Raw genomic sequence first — 19,356 nt, 5'->3', positions numbered from 1 at the left:
AAGAAATAATAGAGCAATCTACTAAATTTTCATGCTTTTGTTAATGTTTTGACATATGATACATACATCCTTAATCGCGAGACAAAATTTTGATTATGCAAAATTAGTATGTGTTATGGCGTGATGGATATTTCGATGCAGGAATTAAAGCCGTCAGGGAATCCCGTGCGTCCCATTCGACAGTTCAAAGAAGCAATTAAGTAATGGAATAATACAGCGGGAATATAAATGTGTAGCGAACATATTATTACATTTGCCACACGTAAATCATTTGTCATAAATACTTACGTATTTCATGGATGCAAATTGGGTAATTATATTAGGGATCTATTAAAATTGACATTTTTCTTCCATTGATAAAAATGCAATTCTTATCATTATAAAACATATTGTATCACGAATAGAGCATAAAAATATGTCAATAGTAATAATGTCCTGTAAATAATAAAATGTGTGCACGTGAAAACAAAATAAATAAAGTATCTAAGCGAATATGGGGGATAATATGCGTGAAGAAGTTTGCAAGTAAGCGTTTTATAATATTTTCCAGTATACAAGTTAGGAATATTATGTGGAAATTTATGCGGCAGATTTTTCCAAAGAAAAGTTTACGCGACAAATTATGTAGAATAGCAGATTTTGAAGAAAGGCGATCATTCTTTTTTTGAATATCTACTCGAGAAGTACTTTAAAAAGAAATAAAAATTCTTTTTCTCACAAAAAATAAATCGAGAAACAAATATATACGTGGTATATTTGTAGGCGCATATTTTTCCACGAGATCGCGATTCGTAGAAATGAACTGTCATGCTTATCATCCCGTTGATGTCAACGGGAGTCGACGGAATTTGCAAAGATGTACGTCATTGGATCAATTAACGTATATCGTGCGTCAAATAAATTTCTGCGATTTATTTCAACATTTCGCATCTTTTGCTCTTATAGCGATCGGAGCTGCGAAGCTGGGCGAAATTCTTGTCATAAGTCATCGAGAGGAGCCGTTCGTCTCTCTGTTGGAATCCCGGCACGGGATTCTCTCACATTACTATCGACAACTAGTGATAGCATAGATATTCTCGTATAAGATACTGAACACTAGGAAAACACGATGTCAATCTTTTCTTTCTCTTATTCATATCGCTTTGCAGTAAAATATCAATTCTTTGCACTAAAATATTTTATTATTATTATTATTATTATTATTAATATTATTAATTACATTATTATTATTATCGTAAGCAATCTTGAAGATATAGAAAAGAAATAAAACATAACGCGCGATTTATTAAGATTTATAATAATTAATAACAAGGGTTGCTCATATTTATAATTTGCTTCATATATTAATTAGAAACTAATGTGACTAAATAAATCATTATACTGTTCAAATATGATTGAGAGTAATATAATATAATATACATATATAATTGTCATCGATGTGCTATACATGTACCCTCTTATATTCGCAGATATGTACCGATTTATATCGTATTGTCAATATATCAATATTAGTGTGTATGTGTGTGTGTGTGTGTGTATGAGAGTTTATGATACTCGTGAAAATATATTTTATTATATATATTATATATCCGAGCGAGATGTGTGGATACATAGTGGATACACTCATGTTATAATCCCAGTAGATGCACCTTTTCAGCAAACATGCTTGATTTGCTCGAAAATCGCGACGTATCGATTTCGAGGAGCGTCGCGCTAACATATGGCGGTCTGCGAGGTAATCGCGATAAAATCGCGTGTGTATCATCGTCGTCTACGCACGCGGGCGGGGACACGATAATGCGAATATAATGATGACGTTGACGCGGGTTAATAGCCTGTGCTTCGTCGACTTCGTTTCGTGATCGTTTGTATATGCACGCGCGACACGTATGACACGCATATACATGCGGTGTGTCGAAATACAATAGCACGATACGGAACTGTCCCGTGCGTTTTTTCGAACGCAGAAAAATATACACGCTCGAAAAAGGGGCGTTAAAACGTGACTTTTAAGTGACGAATCCGGATGTAAGGACATTCTTTAACGTTTTTTTTGCGAGGTTCTTTAATCTTTTGCAGATTGTATGCAGATGTTCGTAGTTGATATAAAAAAAGTTTGGAGAAAGTCAGATAAATTCATATATACATAATCCTTGCGTGTGATTTAAATATACCTTGATATTTGATTTTGTCATTTAAAAATTTATGGACTTTAAACAATTACCTTTGTGCTGTTTTGAATTCTTTTTAAATATATATTTTTTAGTAATAAAATATGATGATCTTTTATGCTAATTACGAATCTAATTTTCTTACCTAATAAAATATATATAATGTATTTTAAAAATATGTATATATATATATATATACTTTTTTTAAATATATATTTTATAATATTTTAATATTCTATTAACCTTATATATTGATGGAAATCTATATCTTTTCAATATTTGGAATATATTTTATTATTCGAGATATATGTCGTATGATAAATGTCGTAGCTAGATTAATAATCCGTCGTTTTATAAAAATAATAATCCATCATTTTTTAAAAGGCCTAAGCATTTTATAAAATTCGGCTACATTCTAAAATTGTGGTTAAAAATGAAATATATTACAATCTGGCGAAGAATTTTAGTCTTTTTATAAAAACACTAATACGCAACTCGTCAAATGCAATGATTTGTGCATTGTTTTAGATTCTGGCATCATTCATTTTATAAAATGCCTAGACGTTTTATAAAACGATGAATTATATAATCCGGCTACGACATATACACACATATTCATTAATTGAATCATATTTAATTTTGCGACTTAAAAGTACACCATTTACGTAACTGTTATCGATTTGCAAACGAACTGTTCTTCGTAGAAAGAACATTGTTTTACAAAATAATTGCAAATTCGATCAATGTAAAAAATAAATTATTAATTGAGAATAGAATCGGGAATATGAAAGCCTCTATCGTTTAACATTGATAACTAAACGTCAATTTAAATTAATTATTATTTATTATATTTTATATAAATATTATTCCTAGCAAAGTCCGATTTTACAGCGAAAATTTTCGTCGTTGAATAATGAGTCCAGTGCGAAAGTCCTTAAGCGTTTCATTTGACACCTTGTTCCAGTTTACGAACATTATGTATATCGTATAAGATCCGCGAAGGAAGGTGCGGCAACTCGTTCTGCTTCCTCGTAAACATTCGAAACCGGAACTCGCAATAACCGCATACCACGCGCACCGTGTTGAGCAAAATTACCAAAAGCTGTCACGCTGCACTTCTTTTCTTTCTTCTTTTCGGTACAAACGCGTTTGTGTACGATTTATGTATACGAACGTTCTCCCAATATACGTGACTTCACGTGGCGTTACGTGACGTTACGCACACGTTGTTCCATGATTATCGAATGATTTACATCTCGTCTCGGCGTGATTGACAATTTAAAAAAAAAAAAGAAGATTATTATTTCGCAACACGAGTGTTAGATCGGGACACGATGAAGGGATAATCGCGAAGTGAGATGAATTGAATTGTGTAGTTCCGATAATATATCCATAGGAGTCGTGTTCGGAGGTAATTGTAAGGGGAAAATGTGTGTAATTGTTGGCAATTAAATGTTGCCGGTCGCGAGGGAAAGTCGCCGGTTTGCGCAGACGCGCGTCGCTATAGGTTCAAAATTTTGCACTTTCTCCGATGTTGCGCGAATACTTGAGCGTGATTATGCGAGTATACGTATGGAATGCCTTTGGAAATTCAATTTCGAACTTTCGACGTACGCGATCGAAACGTTTCATAGGCGAATGAACAGCTTTCGGCTGAAACACATCCACGCGATGCTTGAAAGGATGTTATACGCGCGTTCAGTAGAGCGTTTGATATATTAGAGCATAAGCTCTACGTGACTAGCAAGCTAGCAAGCTACGTGTGTTGATGGTTTCTCACGTTGCGAGAGAATCGCTCAGAAATCTTACGGTTTTTTATCGTTATCTTTGCATTTTGTGCACAGCTAAGCTCTTTGTTCCATTGAAGACTGTGCGAAAACATTATCAAAAGTAGTCTGCTAATTAGACTGTGAAATTTCGTTTAACTAACAAATGAATACGCATAAACATGAGAAAGGAAAATGAATAAGAGAAAGAGAGAGAGAGAGAGAGAGAGAGAGAGAGAGAGTTTATATGAGTGTGTATATATTTAATATATTGTATATTATATTATAATGTATATCTAATTTTTTATATCTACATGTTCAATATAAAATGCCTAGATACATACATATGTACATATTCATTTATCTATCTATTTATTCTTATATTAAATATTAAATATAATTTTAAAATATTTAAATATTAAATATTAAATATTAAATATTAAAAATAATTTTAGTATGTATAAGAATTTTTTTTAATGAGTTAATAGATTTTTATATTAAATATTATATAACATATATAAGGTTTTCTTATTATTATTAGTACATTTATTAATTTCTGCGAAGAAACACGTAATATTGAAATTTATTATTTGGTTGAGAGTGTCACGTGTCAGAGAATATATGAAAATTTTATAAAACATTAAAATTCGGAGAAATCGTATCTGATTTTTAAATTGGTATCTACTTTTTTGTTCCAGGGCACTATGAGTCTAACCAAACGTATAGACGAGATCAGGTTGCTCGAATCACGTAAGAGTGCCCGGCTGGCTGATCAAGCTACGGATTTTGCCAAACTCGCCGATATGGCTGGCGATCGTAAGCGGGCGTCCTCCCACTCCATCGACGTGCCACACGTGATGGCGTAAGTTCCTCTCTTTTCCCTATTTACTGCCTCTTATCTGAGATACTTTTATGTCGAGCTGGTAGATAAAGTCTCGTACATAATAACAGCCACCGATTGATAATAAACTCGCAAGCCGAATCACGTTTTTCAACATCATTTGGAAGCAAAATGCGTTTTAAGGAATGATGCGGTTTCACTCTGACGATTACGCAAACTCTGCACATCTCCTCGGTGAATTTCGAAAATTATTCAAGCATTTCGTGTTCGAATCTGAATTCCGATTTTGTCTCGTGTGAATCTGAATTCCGATTTTGTCTCGTGTGAATCTGACACATTTTTTTTTGTGCCGTATAATATGCAATATGTAATATTGTAATTTCACTCGAAACGCATATTGCTTCAAAGTCATAAGTATATCCGTGCAATTGTTGCAAGAGAAATTGAAAAATGATTCATATATTCGACTTGAATATGCTTTTTTGACCGAATATATTCTTTTTTGTATCTATTTTTCATTTTTTTTTGTCGATATAATTCAATATAATTAATTATTATTGAACATAAATTTCCTAGATCGCGAACTGCCCTTATCTCAGTCCTTTCCAATTCCTATCCGTATGGTCCATCTGAACTCACAACCTATGGGAAAGTAAGTATTTAAAATTCCCTTTGCGTAGCGAAGATTCGAAATGATGTAAGTACGATTATATTGAGTACGTATCTAGTTTGGCGCATTATATTCTTGGTAATTGATCTTTATACGTGAACCGATAAATCACTCATGAAAAAATATAAACCAATATAAGATTGTTTAATAGTGATATAAAATATAATAAGAAAATTCGTGCATATGAAAGCCTAGGTATTCGAGACGATAGAAAACATATAATTAAAAGCAGAATAATTATTCGCAGACAATCTTTTTTTCTGTACGGTAAAATTGAAATTTAAGTAAATTCTTTAGCAGGCCCTTTGCTGCCAGATGTCTATACGCCAAAGATATTTCCTGGCAACCCCACGTAAGTCATTGCCAGATGTGACACGCCAACAAAACTTTTGCTATGTAAGATTATTAGAGTTTTATTTTTTTATATCAATCTTGCTTCTCGTCGTATACAATTTTCTCTTTTTGCGCATATATAAGGTGTCTACAAACTCTGCCTCCACCCCCCATATTTCGAAAACGGCTTAAAATTATGAAAAATCGCGAAATACGTGTTTGATCGTTTTAAGGGGCTACTCTTTTAAGGGAGTTGATGGAGGTCTTCCTAAGGAAGTGCTCCATAACTTAAAAGTTTCGAAAGGGATCCTCCATATTGTAGTATATCGTTAAAGGACATAAAGAAAGAAAATTTTTGATGCAAAGAAGATTGATACGTTAATCTGTTTGGGAGTTATTTAGGATTAAAGTTCGAGAAAGCCAATTTTTAAACAATCGTTACTCTCATTTGAAAAATCCTAAAAAAATATTCAAAATGTGAAAGTGTTTGGCTTTTTAAGTCCTTTCCATAAAAAAATTCAGATTTGATCTTGATTTTTTTAAAAAAATACACAAAAAAGCTATTAAATTCAAGATGACACTAAAATTCTTTATATATATATATATATATATATATATATATATATATATATATATCCATCCGTCCGTAAAGATCGACTTTCTTAAAAAGAAAAAGCTGAGGATCCGCATGTTGCGTATATAAAGCAAAAACGAAGGGAGAGTCTATTCGCAGATCGTTAGACCGTGAATGCACCCTCGCTAAGCACCTGTCTCTCACCTTTATATCATACACAACTCCCCAGAACGCTTTGCCATTCTCCCTTCTCCTCCTCTTCTCCCCGTGTTGAATGTCAGTGAATATTCGCTATATCGGAATATCGTGGCATGGAAATAGCCAATTGTCCAGCGGATGTTTTAAAGAAAATTTCTAATACCAGACGCAGTACAATCTGTTCGTGATTGTTATTTGCTTTTCGTATTTTAATCGTATAATTGTCCATATTAATATTAATATTATAAATTTGAATTAACAGTATATAATAATTGTGCAATTCGATACTATGACACGTCTCTCATATTTTCATGAATGAATTAATGAATGAATAACAATATTTTATGTTACAATAAATAGAATCTAAACGAGATTGCAATCGACATTTTGGATAGAATTCGCTTATAAAATTATTCAATTAAAAAAAAAAGTTTTTATTCCGCTTGTACTTGTATAGCGAAAGAATTTCTAACTCTGCGAGCTCTGTCTCGGGCCTATGACCTGCGAGTCTCGTCATTTCAGACGAAATTCTGTCTCTTTCTCGCTCCCTCTTTATCATCGTTTCTTTCGAAAAGGATAGAGCGATCGTAGCCCGGCCAGACGACGAACAGCTGGAAGGTTAATGACCTCTCGTCGACTTTTCGTTTAGTATAAGCCAAGTCGGTCCTCGACCTCTTCGAGGATCCTCTTACAAAGGACATTGAAGTAAATCCGTAGGCATAAAATCCCAACGGTCGTGTTTGCGACGTAGTTATGCGCAGGTAGAAAAATGCCAGTGTTTTTGGTGGAACGTGCACACACCTGGCCCTGGCACGACCTGCCCCACGTGAAAGGAAAGGTCACCGAAGAGAAATTGAATGCCTTTTGAAGCTCGATGGTTAGGTATCGGTGACGAGAGCGTGCGTGCATCCGTTTAGCAAGACCTTGTGTCGCGTCCAAGGCTTTAAAGCTGTTAGAATTAATTTGGCGTTTATATATACGTTTCAGCAAATCGAAAAGTCGGTCGAAGCAATTTTCTTACCCATCCGATGATATGGCAATTACATCTAACTATTCAGGAACGTGTATGAAGAAAATGAATTAGGTATAAGATTATTCTTATTATGTTGGACACACATACATATATATATATATATATATATATATATATATATATATATTTTATATCTTGTTCTTTCTGAAATTAGAATTTTCTTATAAAAGTTGCTCGTTTTATATATTAGATCGAAACGGTTGAAATAATCTTTCTACGATCCGCAATGATATGGAAATTACATTTGAATATCCCATAAAATATATAACAGTACCTTAAGCTCTAATTTATTCAAATATTCCTTGTGTAAAATAAAAAAATGCAAGAATATATATATATATATATATATATATATATATTATGGTTATCACATTGTTTTATCAGAAGAAATTAGATAAACTAGAATTCTTTTATGTATAAAAGCTGCTTGATTTTAAATAACGCACACACACCTACACACACACACGCACGCACATACACAATTTTAAATAATGATAGGAAGTTAGAAAACTCAGTTCGCATAAAGTAACTTGCACCAAGATATTTTCTCTGTTATATCGTATACATGTATCGTTTATTCTTTCTGCCTCTCGCACGCAATCGTGCACACCAGTTGGTGCAACGTGAGTACGTGCGCGTGCGGGTCTGCGATAATTGATGCCGGCAAATTGAGCAACGTAACACTTTTCCCCTGGTCCCCTTTCGTGACGTAATCTCATGCACTTTTTGTGCAAATTCTTTGCAATATTTTTGCCTCCCCTTTCCCTCCGTTCCCCTCTGCTCGCGAATACGATTGGTCTCTCCAACCGTTATTGGTAAGAACAATCAGCTTCGAACGATGAACGGAGGTAAATAGCCGTCTCGTAATATGACGGGAGATCCGTTTCTGGGTGTGCGCCGATTTTACGATACATTCTCGTCGTCCAATATACTTTTTCGTTCGTGCACACACATCTTACTCGCTCTCATGCATCGACGAAAAAAACAAAACACCGAGTACGGGGACGCGAGAGAAGAAACGATAGCCGCGGGCGCGAAAGGCGCGAAATAGATACGAGGGGGGTGGAGAAAGGTAGGGGGGAAGGGGGAGAGGAGGAAGAGGAGAGAGAGAGAGAACTCGGACAATCCGAAATATAGCTTCGAATTTTACCTGTGCCACGTCAACGGGCGCAGTGAGTCAGTAGGTTAGCTTACATAATTTCGAACGGCGGTATCCGCGCGCCTGGTGAGGAGGCGGCCGACTTGGTTTAAGAGAATTAGGTCGATCAATACCCGCGGCCGCGCGCTATATAGGTCAGGTGCACTACCACGCTCCGCGTATGCGATAGATCCCCCTTCTTCCCTAGCAACCCCCCAGCGCGTGCCACCCACCCAACCTGGTCACGAGCCACCCACCGGCACCGGGACAAAACCCACCACTCCCGCTTTCAACTCAAAACTCGGCCATTCCCTACTTTCGTTCTCTCGCATCCCGCTCCAGTTACTTGCCCGTGTTACATTAACGCGTTAATTGACTCCAATCAATGCGGGGACTTGTGTTCCCAGTTGATTCTTGCGAGAGATCAAATTGGGCTATCATTATCTCTGTCGTTAATGATGCCTGGAATTTGCCTGAAATACGTGGAACGCATCTTTATCCCCCTTTTTCTTATCCTTCGTGAGATATTTAACGAGGAATGCGGAAGAGAAGAAATTGAATAAATTAGGGCATTTGTCTTGGAAATTGATCAAAGATCCCGAAGGTAATAAATATTTATTAAGACAATAAGTATTTTTTTTTTGCAAATAAGTATTTGTCTCTAAAAGTTGTTTCTTCAATTTTCTTAAAATATAATATAATAACATCATTCTTAAATCTGTACTTTAATATAATATGTTGAACTGACTATTTTAACCTTGAAAACATTTTTAAATGTTGAGAGCATGTGCAAAATGCACGACTTGTATATGGCTTCCTATGTTGTATATTTCGTGCTAAGTCGAGTTAAGTTATTTGCTCTATGACCCACAATAATCATCAAGGTGCCGGATCGAGGAAGCGAAGCGAGGAAGGTTTCGCTATTCCTATCCCAAGCCGGATACACGTACGAACGGTAAATTCGCTCAAACTCTATCGCTCTATCCACAAAACGCGCTAAATTGCCACTCCCGTATCGATACCTGACCTAGACCAAGTGTTCTTCTCGAGCCATCGTACAAAGGTGCACACAAGGCTAGAGACATTAGAGGATTGTTCGTAGCGTGGTCTACAATCTAGACACATACACACGCATCGTCAAGATCCTTCGCGCGACAAAATATGCCAGCGCGCGATCTTGACCTACACAGCATAGCGACACGCAGATGTGCGACGAGAACACGGCCTCATACGAAGCAGAAAGATAAATGCAGATTATGCGGGCGAATTATGTAAAACGTACACGTGCATTATGAGAAAGAGGATCATAAATCTCGAAATTGGGAATCACACTTCGCACGACAGCTACGAGCAGCCGAACCGGTACGCGCGCACACAAATCATACGGGCACGTGTAAGCGTCAAGATGTAGAGCCGGTCTCTCACTTATCGGCGTGTTACACGCGTTTCCATGCCGTTCCCTCATTCATATTTCATCGTTTTGCTATCGCCATGACGTCATTCATCGACCGGAGACAGGTAGATGCGCGGCAATGTTTTTGGTTCGTGAAATACCTCCTCTCCTATATACCGAGGAAATTTATGAATTGATAATAGAATCACGCGAAATGCATCCTCGCTGTCGTCAATGTCGGCGTCTTGCGACGAGGGATGATGGTTCCGGGGTGGATTCCGAGGCGGTGGTGGTGATATGCGGTGGGTGGTTAAGGTGGCCAAACAAACTGTAGATTGTGCCAGACTGGGGCCGCGGATCTAGGTCGATCGATACAGCTACGTACCTACCGGCGCACCGGATAAATGGGTCAGGTACACGTGGAGAGAAGCCGCGCGCTTCGTTTTCATCTCGCATTCGCGCTCCCTCGGATACCGTACAACATGCAGGGCACAGTCACGACATCGCATCGCTACTTGTTGAAGAAGACAAAGTAGAAGATGAAAAAATTGTAAAGTAGAAGCGAGAGGAGAGCAGAAGAGTGAAAGGGAAGGGGAGGATGAAGAGGAAGAAGGAGATCAGCGGCCTTCTTGGCGCTCTCCTCGAGCACCACATGGCGCTCGGTCAAGGGGTAGCTTGACTGTCTATGTGGCAAATCTGGGACAATGAAACGAGACCGCGTGCTACACGTGTACCAACACATAGTTGCATCATAGTATGCGTACGTCGCGTGCATTCTAGTGTGAAAGATGCGAAGACCTTGTGTCCGGGGAAACTTTTCTTACGTGAGAGGTCGGCGGATAAAGCAATCTCTGTTTTGCCGTTAAGTGAATCTATTTAGAGAGAGAACTTTCTGAGATATTTACAATAATAGTATCTCTCGTTAGTCTTTGTAGCGTACGTTTTCTTGATGATCAATTCCTTGAGCTATCGAATCTTATTCAAACTGATATTAATAGTGAAGGTTCTCAGAGATTTTTCATTAGCTTTGATACATGAAATATAAAATAATGAATGAAATGGAGCAAATTTTAAACAGATCTAAGATTAAGTGAAAGAAAATTGTTAGAAAAACTCAATTTTTTATATACAATATGAATAATTTCTCGCATATATATTAATATGTATTATATTATGCACAAATATTTGTGTATATTATTAGCCAAGAGTTACATTGGTTTCTGTATTTTAAGATTGTGACTTGACATTGAGCATTTTATTATCGCGCCATTAATGACAGATTTCTAAAAAAAAAAATTAATTAGGCATTCTCGAGATCAATGCTAATCGGTACATTTAGTTTTAATACATAAATCGTACTTTTTTATGCCACCTGGATATGAAGATGAGGAAAAAAAATGTTTAAAAAGAAGAAGCAGCGAGAGATCCTATTCGATTTATCGCCGCATATCTTCTCGCATATTCCTGCTGCGCGAAAAAATAACGGTGTCATCGTCTCGCGGATACGAAGAACTTCGCGTTCCGAATACGCTTCCGTCGAGGGCGGGTCACAGAGCGTGTAAATAGCGATCCCTGCGCGTCCTACGATGGTAAATGGATTTCTAGCGCAAGGACGTGGACGACGGGGCCGAGTCCTTCGAGTGTTCCCGTAACGTAAGCGGGGAATTGGGTCGCCGAAGTGAGGTCGGCAAAGTTGAAATCAGGCTGGCCGGGTTGTTCTGTCGCGGAATCAGGCCGCTCGATACAGGCCACAGCCGCGTTCCCGTAACCGTACCCCGTGATTGACCTCTTTTGCCTGTACGACTTTGTAACCTGGATACCGCCGGAAACTGGATCACCCCCGCATACCCGTTGTCCCGTGCATCTCCCGAGGGTTTTGCGCGCGCTCTCGCCGGCCTTGCTCCCGCGATCCCGGAAAAATACTTTTCCTTGTGTCAACCCCGCGCCATAACTTTTTCACCTCGGGAAAGATGTCCTCCTTGCACACGCGAAGGATAAGGAGGACTCGTATATGGTTTCGCGATATGTGCTTGCGGAGGAAACGCAAATATAAGGTATCATTTACATGAGTCTTGGTACAATGTGTTACAATCTCACAAAGAGAGAGAGAAAAACGTTTATATCCTAAAGTAAGTCTTTTAAAGATAAAAATTAAAGTCGAGAAATACAAAGATTTAGCTAAATTATTAAAATTATTAAACATAGCCAAGTTCGTGTACAAAGTATTTTAAACAGTCACCTACAATTATTATTAAAATTTAATAATAGAGAAAAGATAGATGACAACTAAAAGATAGAGCAGCATTATAATGTATAATAGCTGCATTTCACGCGCACATTAGTTTTTCTTTTTATTATTTTTATAAAAAGGCATCCATCGCATTAGATCAAAGAGATGTAAAATCAAAACATATTGGTTAAATAAAGATATGCGGGAAGCTATCGATGTATTCTACAAAAATGTTTAGAAACGTTATATTAAAATATTTTTGTATTATAATTATATGCGTTTAAGATCGACTCTCTTTGTAAGCTTTTTTCATCATGCTAGACCGATGCCGCTTTGTAAACGGACAAGTCATTATGGAATCGGCCATCTCTCTCTTTCTCATCGTATTGCAACAATATTAATCCTCATGTGAACGGTACTTAACGACACAAACGAGAACCCCCCTACATGCATACGAGCTCCATCGGACCGTTGGATGGTGACCTAGTTTTGCGCGCACTGGAACATTCAGCGACCCAATTACCCCGCGGCGGGGATGCTGCACCACAAATACGGATCAACAAGCTTCCCGACCTATATAACGTGTCCCGGATCCACGAGCTGCATTTCCTCGCGAAAGCTCGCGTTGCCCCGCGTATCGATCGCTCGTTCGTTCAGTCGAACGTCCGTCAATGCGTTCTTTATCTTCAATCTCTCGTGTGAAAAATTGTATTGGAAAAACCGCTTCCCGTATTTACACGTCAGCAATATCTTTGAATTACGCGCTTAGATGAGGATGAAGAAAGTTTTGCCGGTCTTTTCTCGAGCGTGAACTTGCATGCGGATACGAACCGCGCTCGTTGTCGAAGAACCGTTAAGCTTTTTGCGCTTATGCTGTTATAAAGAAAGAGCGGACATCTTAAATGAGATACCGATTTGCGGTAGCTCGATCTGTGTTCATTTAATCGCCCCCCCCTCTCCCCCCCCCAAAAAAAAAATAGAAATTATGAACGGTGAACGTATCCCTTAACGATCCGACCGATCTGTCGCGGCGGATAACTCACGCTCTCGTCCTCCAACTGATCGCGTTGCGTAACGTTATGTCACGACGAGATAATAGCATCGTGTTACGTCGCTATGCAGACGCTATACGTGATACCACTTTGCCATTTCCACCAATGAGCTCGATTGACTTGTCAGAAGATTCGCGATATGTATCGGCGTGACCGCGTAGCGGATAACGCTTCGCCATGAAGTCGTTCCCGCTAATGGCTTTATGGTCACTTCGCTTTTGCAGGCTCTATACCTGCGCGCGGATCACGCGTCAATATTTACGGCATATTCGCGTCACTGCTGCCGCATCGCAGATAAACAGATTATAGATATACGTAGCATTCAACGAGGAATGCTACGTATTCTCCTTAAGACTTTCTAGCAATCTTGAGATTCGTCATGATTAAAATAAATTAACAATATAAATAAATTTAAAGTATTATATTTACTTTTAATTATTTTATGAATTTATGAACGTTGACTATACGTCTGAAACATAAATAGAAAAATAGAAAAGTTTATTAACTCGACTAAAAAGAAAAAAATTATCTTTGTCAGTCCAAGTGACATTTTGATGCTTTTGACAAGTGAAATCAATTTTCATCGAAATTATAATAGAAACGCATCTGTTACGCATATGTTCAATATACGCGATGAAACGCAAAGAACAATTGCTCGTGGACATAATAATTAACTTATGACGCGCGACTATTGTATCCGTCGAGCAGCATTATATCGATACACGACAAATGCAAGCGGAAAAAAAAAGGAAAGGAAAGGAAAGGAAAGGTTTGGCCGAAACCTCGATTCTCACGGCCCAATTTTTTTCTGTCGCCGAATCACCTGTAATTTGCACGCGCTACTTGAAGAGATACCCTTCCCTTTCTCTCGCCCTCCCTCCCTCCCTCCCTCCTTCCCTCCCTCTTCCCCCTTTTCCTTCCCCAATTGCTATCCACTTTGAACATTTCGGTTAATTCATAAACGAAATCCGTGTACAAAAGAGACTTAATGAGTAAAAGCGGCCATAACGAGGTACTTTCCTTTTCGTCGTAAAATTCTGCGAAACCCAGTCGAGAAACTTCCGGTATCGCGACTACGAGCGAGAATAACATACATATCTCGATGGATCCGTCTCTTTATCGATGGATGGAGCATTATACGTATGATTTCTTTTTAGACAATATTCAGCCGCTCGTATCATGCATTCACAACTGTACAACTTTTTTTTTTCGTTGTGTTTCGAAGCTGCTTAAATAATTGACGTTACCTGGTATATCATGAATATAATTAGTATTATATAATACGCGCGGTGACGGTGTACAGGCATATGCGAGTCGGCTGGTAGGCGTGCGCATTATATTTTACATGCTAATTTTCAATGTCAATTCGCTGAAAATGTTCAGCGCTGTGTATCCACATATCTTCTTCTTTATCCAGAAATTCGAGAAAGTTAATTTTGATGTTTTGTCGAAAATTCAAGTCTGTTTGATTTGTTTTCAATTACACTGGTCAACAAAAATGAAATCTTTTTTTTTTTATTTTAAGTTCTATCAAGTATTTTTTGATAGATTTTTTAGCGCACATTACGAATCTGGACGTATCGTGTCAAGTTTTTGAGAAAATTTTAATCAAAGTTTTTTGAAACGTGTTCCAGAAAGCGACAGCTCAAAATGATACGTCATATTTATGGCCATATTCATAATCAGCGCTAAAAAACCTACCAGAAATGACTTGATAGAGCTTAAGGCAAATTTGGTATTGAATAGTGTTATCAGATTATTCGTCAAAAAATTTAATCAATTAAAATCATACAGATGTAAAAGTCAAATTTATTTGATTAAAATCATAAACAACTGAATGAATGAAACAGTTAAGGATGGAACAATCGACGATGAGCGGTAAATGTGTTTTTTGACGTTACTTTTTATTTTCGACTGACAAGAGATACTCTCGGATGGATTTTCTCGCGTAGAGAGAATATTCCCGTTTCTTTTTAATTACCCATCGTGCCGATTATCTCCGCGTGCTCGATCCCTCAAGCCGTACAAGTGAGGTATAATTCACGCGCACCGGTTAACGGTATAGCTTCGACTCCAAACCGTTTCGACTCGTTTCTCCTTCGTAGATCGAGCGATTTACGCCGTTTTAATTAAACTCTTGAATTTGTTACTTCCGCGCGGTAATCATAAGTCGATCGTAATCTCGCAATTAGCAACGATCGTACGTGCGTATGAGTTTTACCGTAGTCTTAGAAAACCGAGAAAGTCGAGGAAAAATGGGTATATCATCAGGACGAGAAGTGGAGTTCGGAATTTCCAAGCGGATGGAAAAAGCAGGTGTACGCTGCTTGATTTTCGCGATACCTGCGAAGAAAATTCGCCTTGACGCATCTCGGCCTCGAATCGACTCGAATCCTCTCGCCAAGTGGCGCAACGCATATAACGGATCGGTACACGAAGAAACGGGACAGCCGCGAAGTGTACGCGCTCGAGAGGTGTTGCTTTCGAAACACCGGCTGGTACGTGCGTCATTCCTTATGCCGGCCGGCGTTCTATGTTTCACTTTCGACTCTCGATGTATTTACACCGGGAGTGGAACACGGCTGGCTTAGCGACGGCCTTGACTACGTCGTCGTTTCTGCGCTTTTTCTCTCTTTCTCTTTGTCTCTGACGTTTTTTGTCCTTCGCACGATATAGGTCCGAGAGGACCCGACACCTTCTCCGAGAGAACCGTTCTATTCTTCTAGCCGTGCTTGAGATATCATCGCGGAAACTGCACCGCCAGCCAAGCGAGGGATCGCGAGATAAGGACATCTTTATGCATTTGTATGCTTACGTACTCGGAAAAGGAACGATTCTTGTCGAAATTAACGGAAACTTGACCATATGTAATTTTCATAAACTCAGGTTCTTATATAGATGAGACAAGTTAGCATTAAAAAACATGCTATTTTTTATTTAATACATATGCTATTAACATATTTATTCTATTTATTTTTTATTTCTTGATATACCTTAATATATTATGATAATGCACGATAGTCACTTAATTTTCTAATAAATTAATCCATTCTTGGAAAAGATTGAAACACACGTGATACGTTATTTATGTATATTTCCTGTTGATTTATGACAGATATATATTTTGTCACTTTTTGTCCGGAAAAAAAAAACTCATGTTTGGTATAGAAAAAAGTAGTAGACGACATCAATACAAGTACCTCTGAACGTAGATACATACTCCACGTGCAGTATTAACGCGGGAATCTATAGTCTTTCCTGGAAAAGTGACTATCGATTATGATTATACTACCGGGTATATTACTGTACCACATTACTCGGCTCATCCGGAATGAAAAAGTGAAAGACGGCAAGATGCGATGTGTCATTTCGAAAGAAAACGTTATTTTAAAAACGCGCGTAACTTGGGCGATTATATCCACTATGCTGTTATTTGACAATTCTCAAGAAAATTACTCTGACCAAATTTTGCAATAATGTATCCTTTTGCAATCACTACTTAAATCGTTGTTATCTTCGAGCAAGATTGATAAGATATAAATGTGCTCGTTTCTCTTTGAAAAAGTTTCTAAAATTGATTGCTTTCATCGAAGAAACTATATTAACAAGAATTATTGCCAGATATATAAGATTTAGAATATGATTCGTAAAGGAGTTTGAATAATTTTAATTCAAAGTCAAAATAAAATTTTAAAAATTATGACTGTTGTCGTAAAAATATGCAAATAAATATTAATTAATATTTAAGAAATATATTAATTTAATTTAAAAATAAGTGAGGCAACGCTTATGAATGTACACGCTTATGTGTTAGACGACGTAACTATAGCGTAACTATAGTTTGTGATAATGTATATTTCAGATCCAGGAAACGACGACCGAGCTCGAACAATGATTCCGAACGGATGTACAGCGGTTGGGGCGAGAGGGTCTGCGGACGTGAGGGTTGTCGCACCAACGAACGCGGTGATTGCATGGACGAATGCGCCGCCGCCCTGGTCCTTATGTCACTCTCGTGTTCACCTCGCAGCCCTCACAATCCCCCGCCACTTCACTGCCAATACAATGATGGTACTGTATTCTAATTCGTTTTCTATCATTCGCACAAAATATATCGAAAGGCAAAATCAATTTTTCTCGTTGTTTGATATCTTGAATTCCTTTTCTCTCATTTTTGTCATAACTTATATCAGATATATTTATTGTTTTAATTATTTTTTTGAGCAATCGATATTATTTATCATTATAAAATATTTTTTTAAAATAGTTAAATCTTCGTAAATAAATCTATCACATCATAGATCATTGAATTTTATCGAACGTGCTCGGTAATTGACTAGACAGAAATGAATCTAAAGGGAATACGATCCACGATTAGGTTCCTGGGGGAGTCGTGGAGGCAGAGGTGGTAGTATGGTCGCCGATTCGCCTGACGTCGGCGGTATGTCAAACAGCAGTAGCAGTAGCGGGGCTTCCTGGCGAAGTGGTACCCCCAGTCCACCCCTCAGCGAAGAGGATGTGCCAACCAGGAGTTCACCGTGTCCGGCGACCTCGCATCCCTCGCACAATCAACCCCACTATCCCTACAATGCGTCCGGCTCGTCGTCGAGCAGCACTCCTGGCTCGTCTACGTTAGACGAGGGTATAGTGCCCGACTATATCGAGGAGCAGCACCCACGTAAGAAGGTGAGTAACCTTTTCCGTTGTTCGTTCACCTCCTCCTTATTCGTATGGGACGAGGGCGACGAGCTCCGGCGGGCGGCGCACATTTTTGTCAATATTTCACTTGTCACACAAAAGATTTGGATGTGCTAATCGGATGTTGGGGGGGGGGGCCTGAAGGGATATCCGGGGGTCCGACAGAAATTCGTCGGGGAATCTTTATGAAAGAATATCCTCACGTCACTGCCAATTAACACATTGCGTATCTCGTCATATTTACTTGGCAATACCGTAAAAAGTGTCAGCGACTTCCGCTGTCTCTCTTTGTCAACGCGCTACCGCTAACCTTTGAAACGAGTTTCCAAAGTGGCGTGTTCGCGCTACTTCTAGTAGCGAGTTGCCCTCGTCCGCCGTCTTCGAGAGTCTTCATTAACCTTAATCTCCGTGAATAATGTATACTCTGGCGTCAACACTCGCCCAATTCAGTTTGCCAAGTCTGTATAGACGAAGACAAATGATTTTGTAGAACCGAGTAACCATCGGTATCGTTGCTTATATTTCTTCGACGCGTATCATAGAATTTTCACTACAAATTCTAATAATCTATTGGTCTTGATATTCGAAAATGTATTAATAGCTATATCTATTATCCAAGCGTTTTTTCATAATTTTAAAAAATAAAACATGGCTGTTAAAAAAAGTTCCGTTTAAAAAAAAAATCTATTTTTATTTATAATAAAAAATGAGAAATCGGATTTAAAAAGACTTCATTAATAAATGCGGAATCTTATTAGGAACTTGCATGCAAGTTGAAGTCAGTCAAACGAAAAAATGCACATCGTGCATGAAAATATAAATCTGTAAATATTTGCGGAACTCATAAAAAAAAATTTTTTTTAAGCTGAAAATTTTTATTTAAGTACTTAATATTATTGTATTAATATTGTAAAAAAATATAAAGTTTTTATCAAGTTGTTGCGCCGCAAAAAAATCTAAAAAATATACTCATTTTTCGAGAGTTCCAAACGGGTATGTCTCTTTAAGTCAAATGTTGTTATTTCATAAGAAATATAAACGTTGAGTAATTTATTCAAGTTTTTCTAAATGATAAATCTATGAATTTCGACGCACATTAATAAAAGTATTTTTCTGGCACCTTTATATTAGCGACATGTGTAAATGTGATTTCTTTGAAGCTTACCTATATTAAAATTGCATGTTGAAGTGACCTTGGCGATGAGGATACAAGTTCGCCGTGATAAAAATCGAATGGCCTTCGAGACGCCGCATGCTTG

At 37.8% G+C, this 19,356-nt stretch overlaps 1 protein-coding gene across 2 annotated transcripts in view; it reads left to right on the top strand.

Moving 5' to 3' along the window:
- LOC126858954 (zinc finger protein 395) overlaps positions 1-19,356 on the top strand; it is a 92,104-nt gene that overhangs the window by 42,483 nt on the left and 30,265 nt on the right. For both annotated transcript variants that reach the window (XM_050609725.1, XM_050609724.1), the window contains 3 exons: positions 4,636-4,799; positions 17,262-17,470; positions 17,778-18,085. In XM_050609725.1, the coding sequence (XP_050465682.1) occupies positions 4,636-4,799; positions 17,262-17,470; positions 17,778-18,085 (681 nt within the window). The remainder of the gene's footprint in view (positions 1-4,635; positions 4,800-17,261; positions 17,471-17,777; positions 18,086-19,356) is intronic.

This window comes from Cataglyphis hispanica, chromosome 2 (genome assembly GCF_021464435.1).
Source record: "Cataglyphis hispanica isolate Lineage 1 chromosome 2, ULB_Chis1_1.0, whole genome shotgun sequence".
In the NCBI taxonomy this organism is placed as follows: Eukaryota; Metazoa; Arthropoda; class Insecta; order Hymenoptera; family Formicidae; genus Cataglyphis; species Cataglyphis hispanica.
The sequence above is the reverse complement of the archived record's forward strand: the minus strand, read 5'-3'. Positions and strand labels throughout refer to the sequence as shown.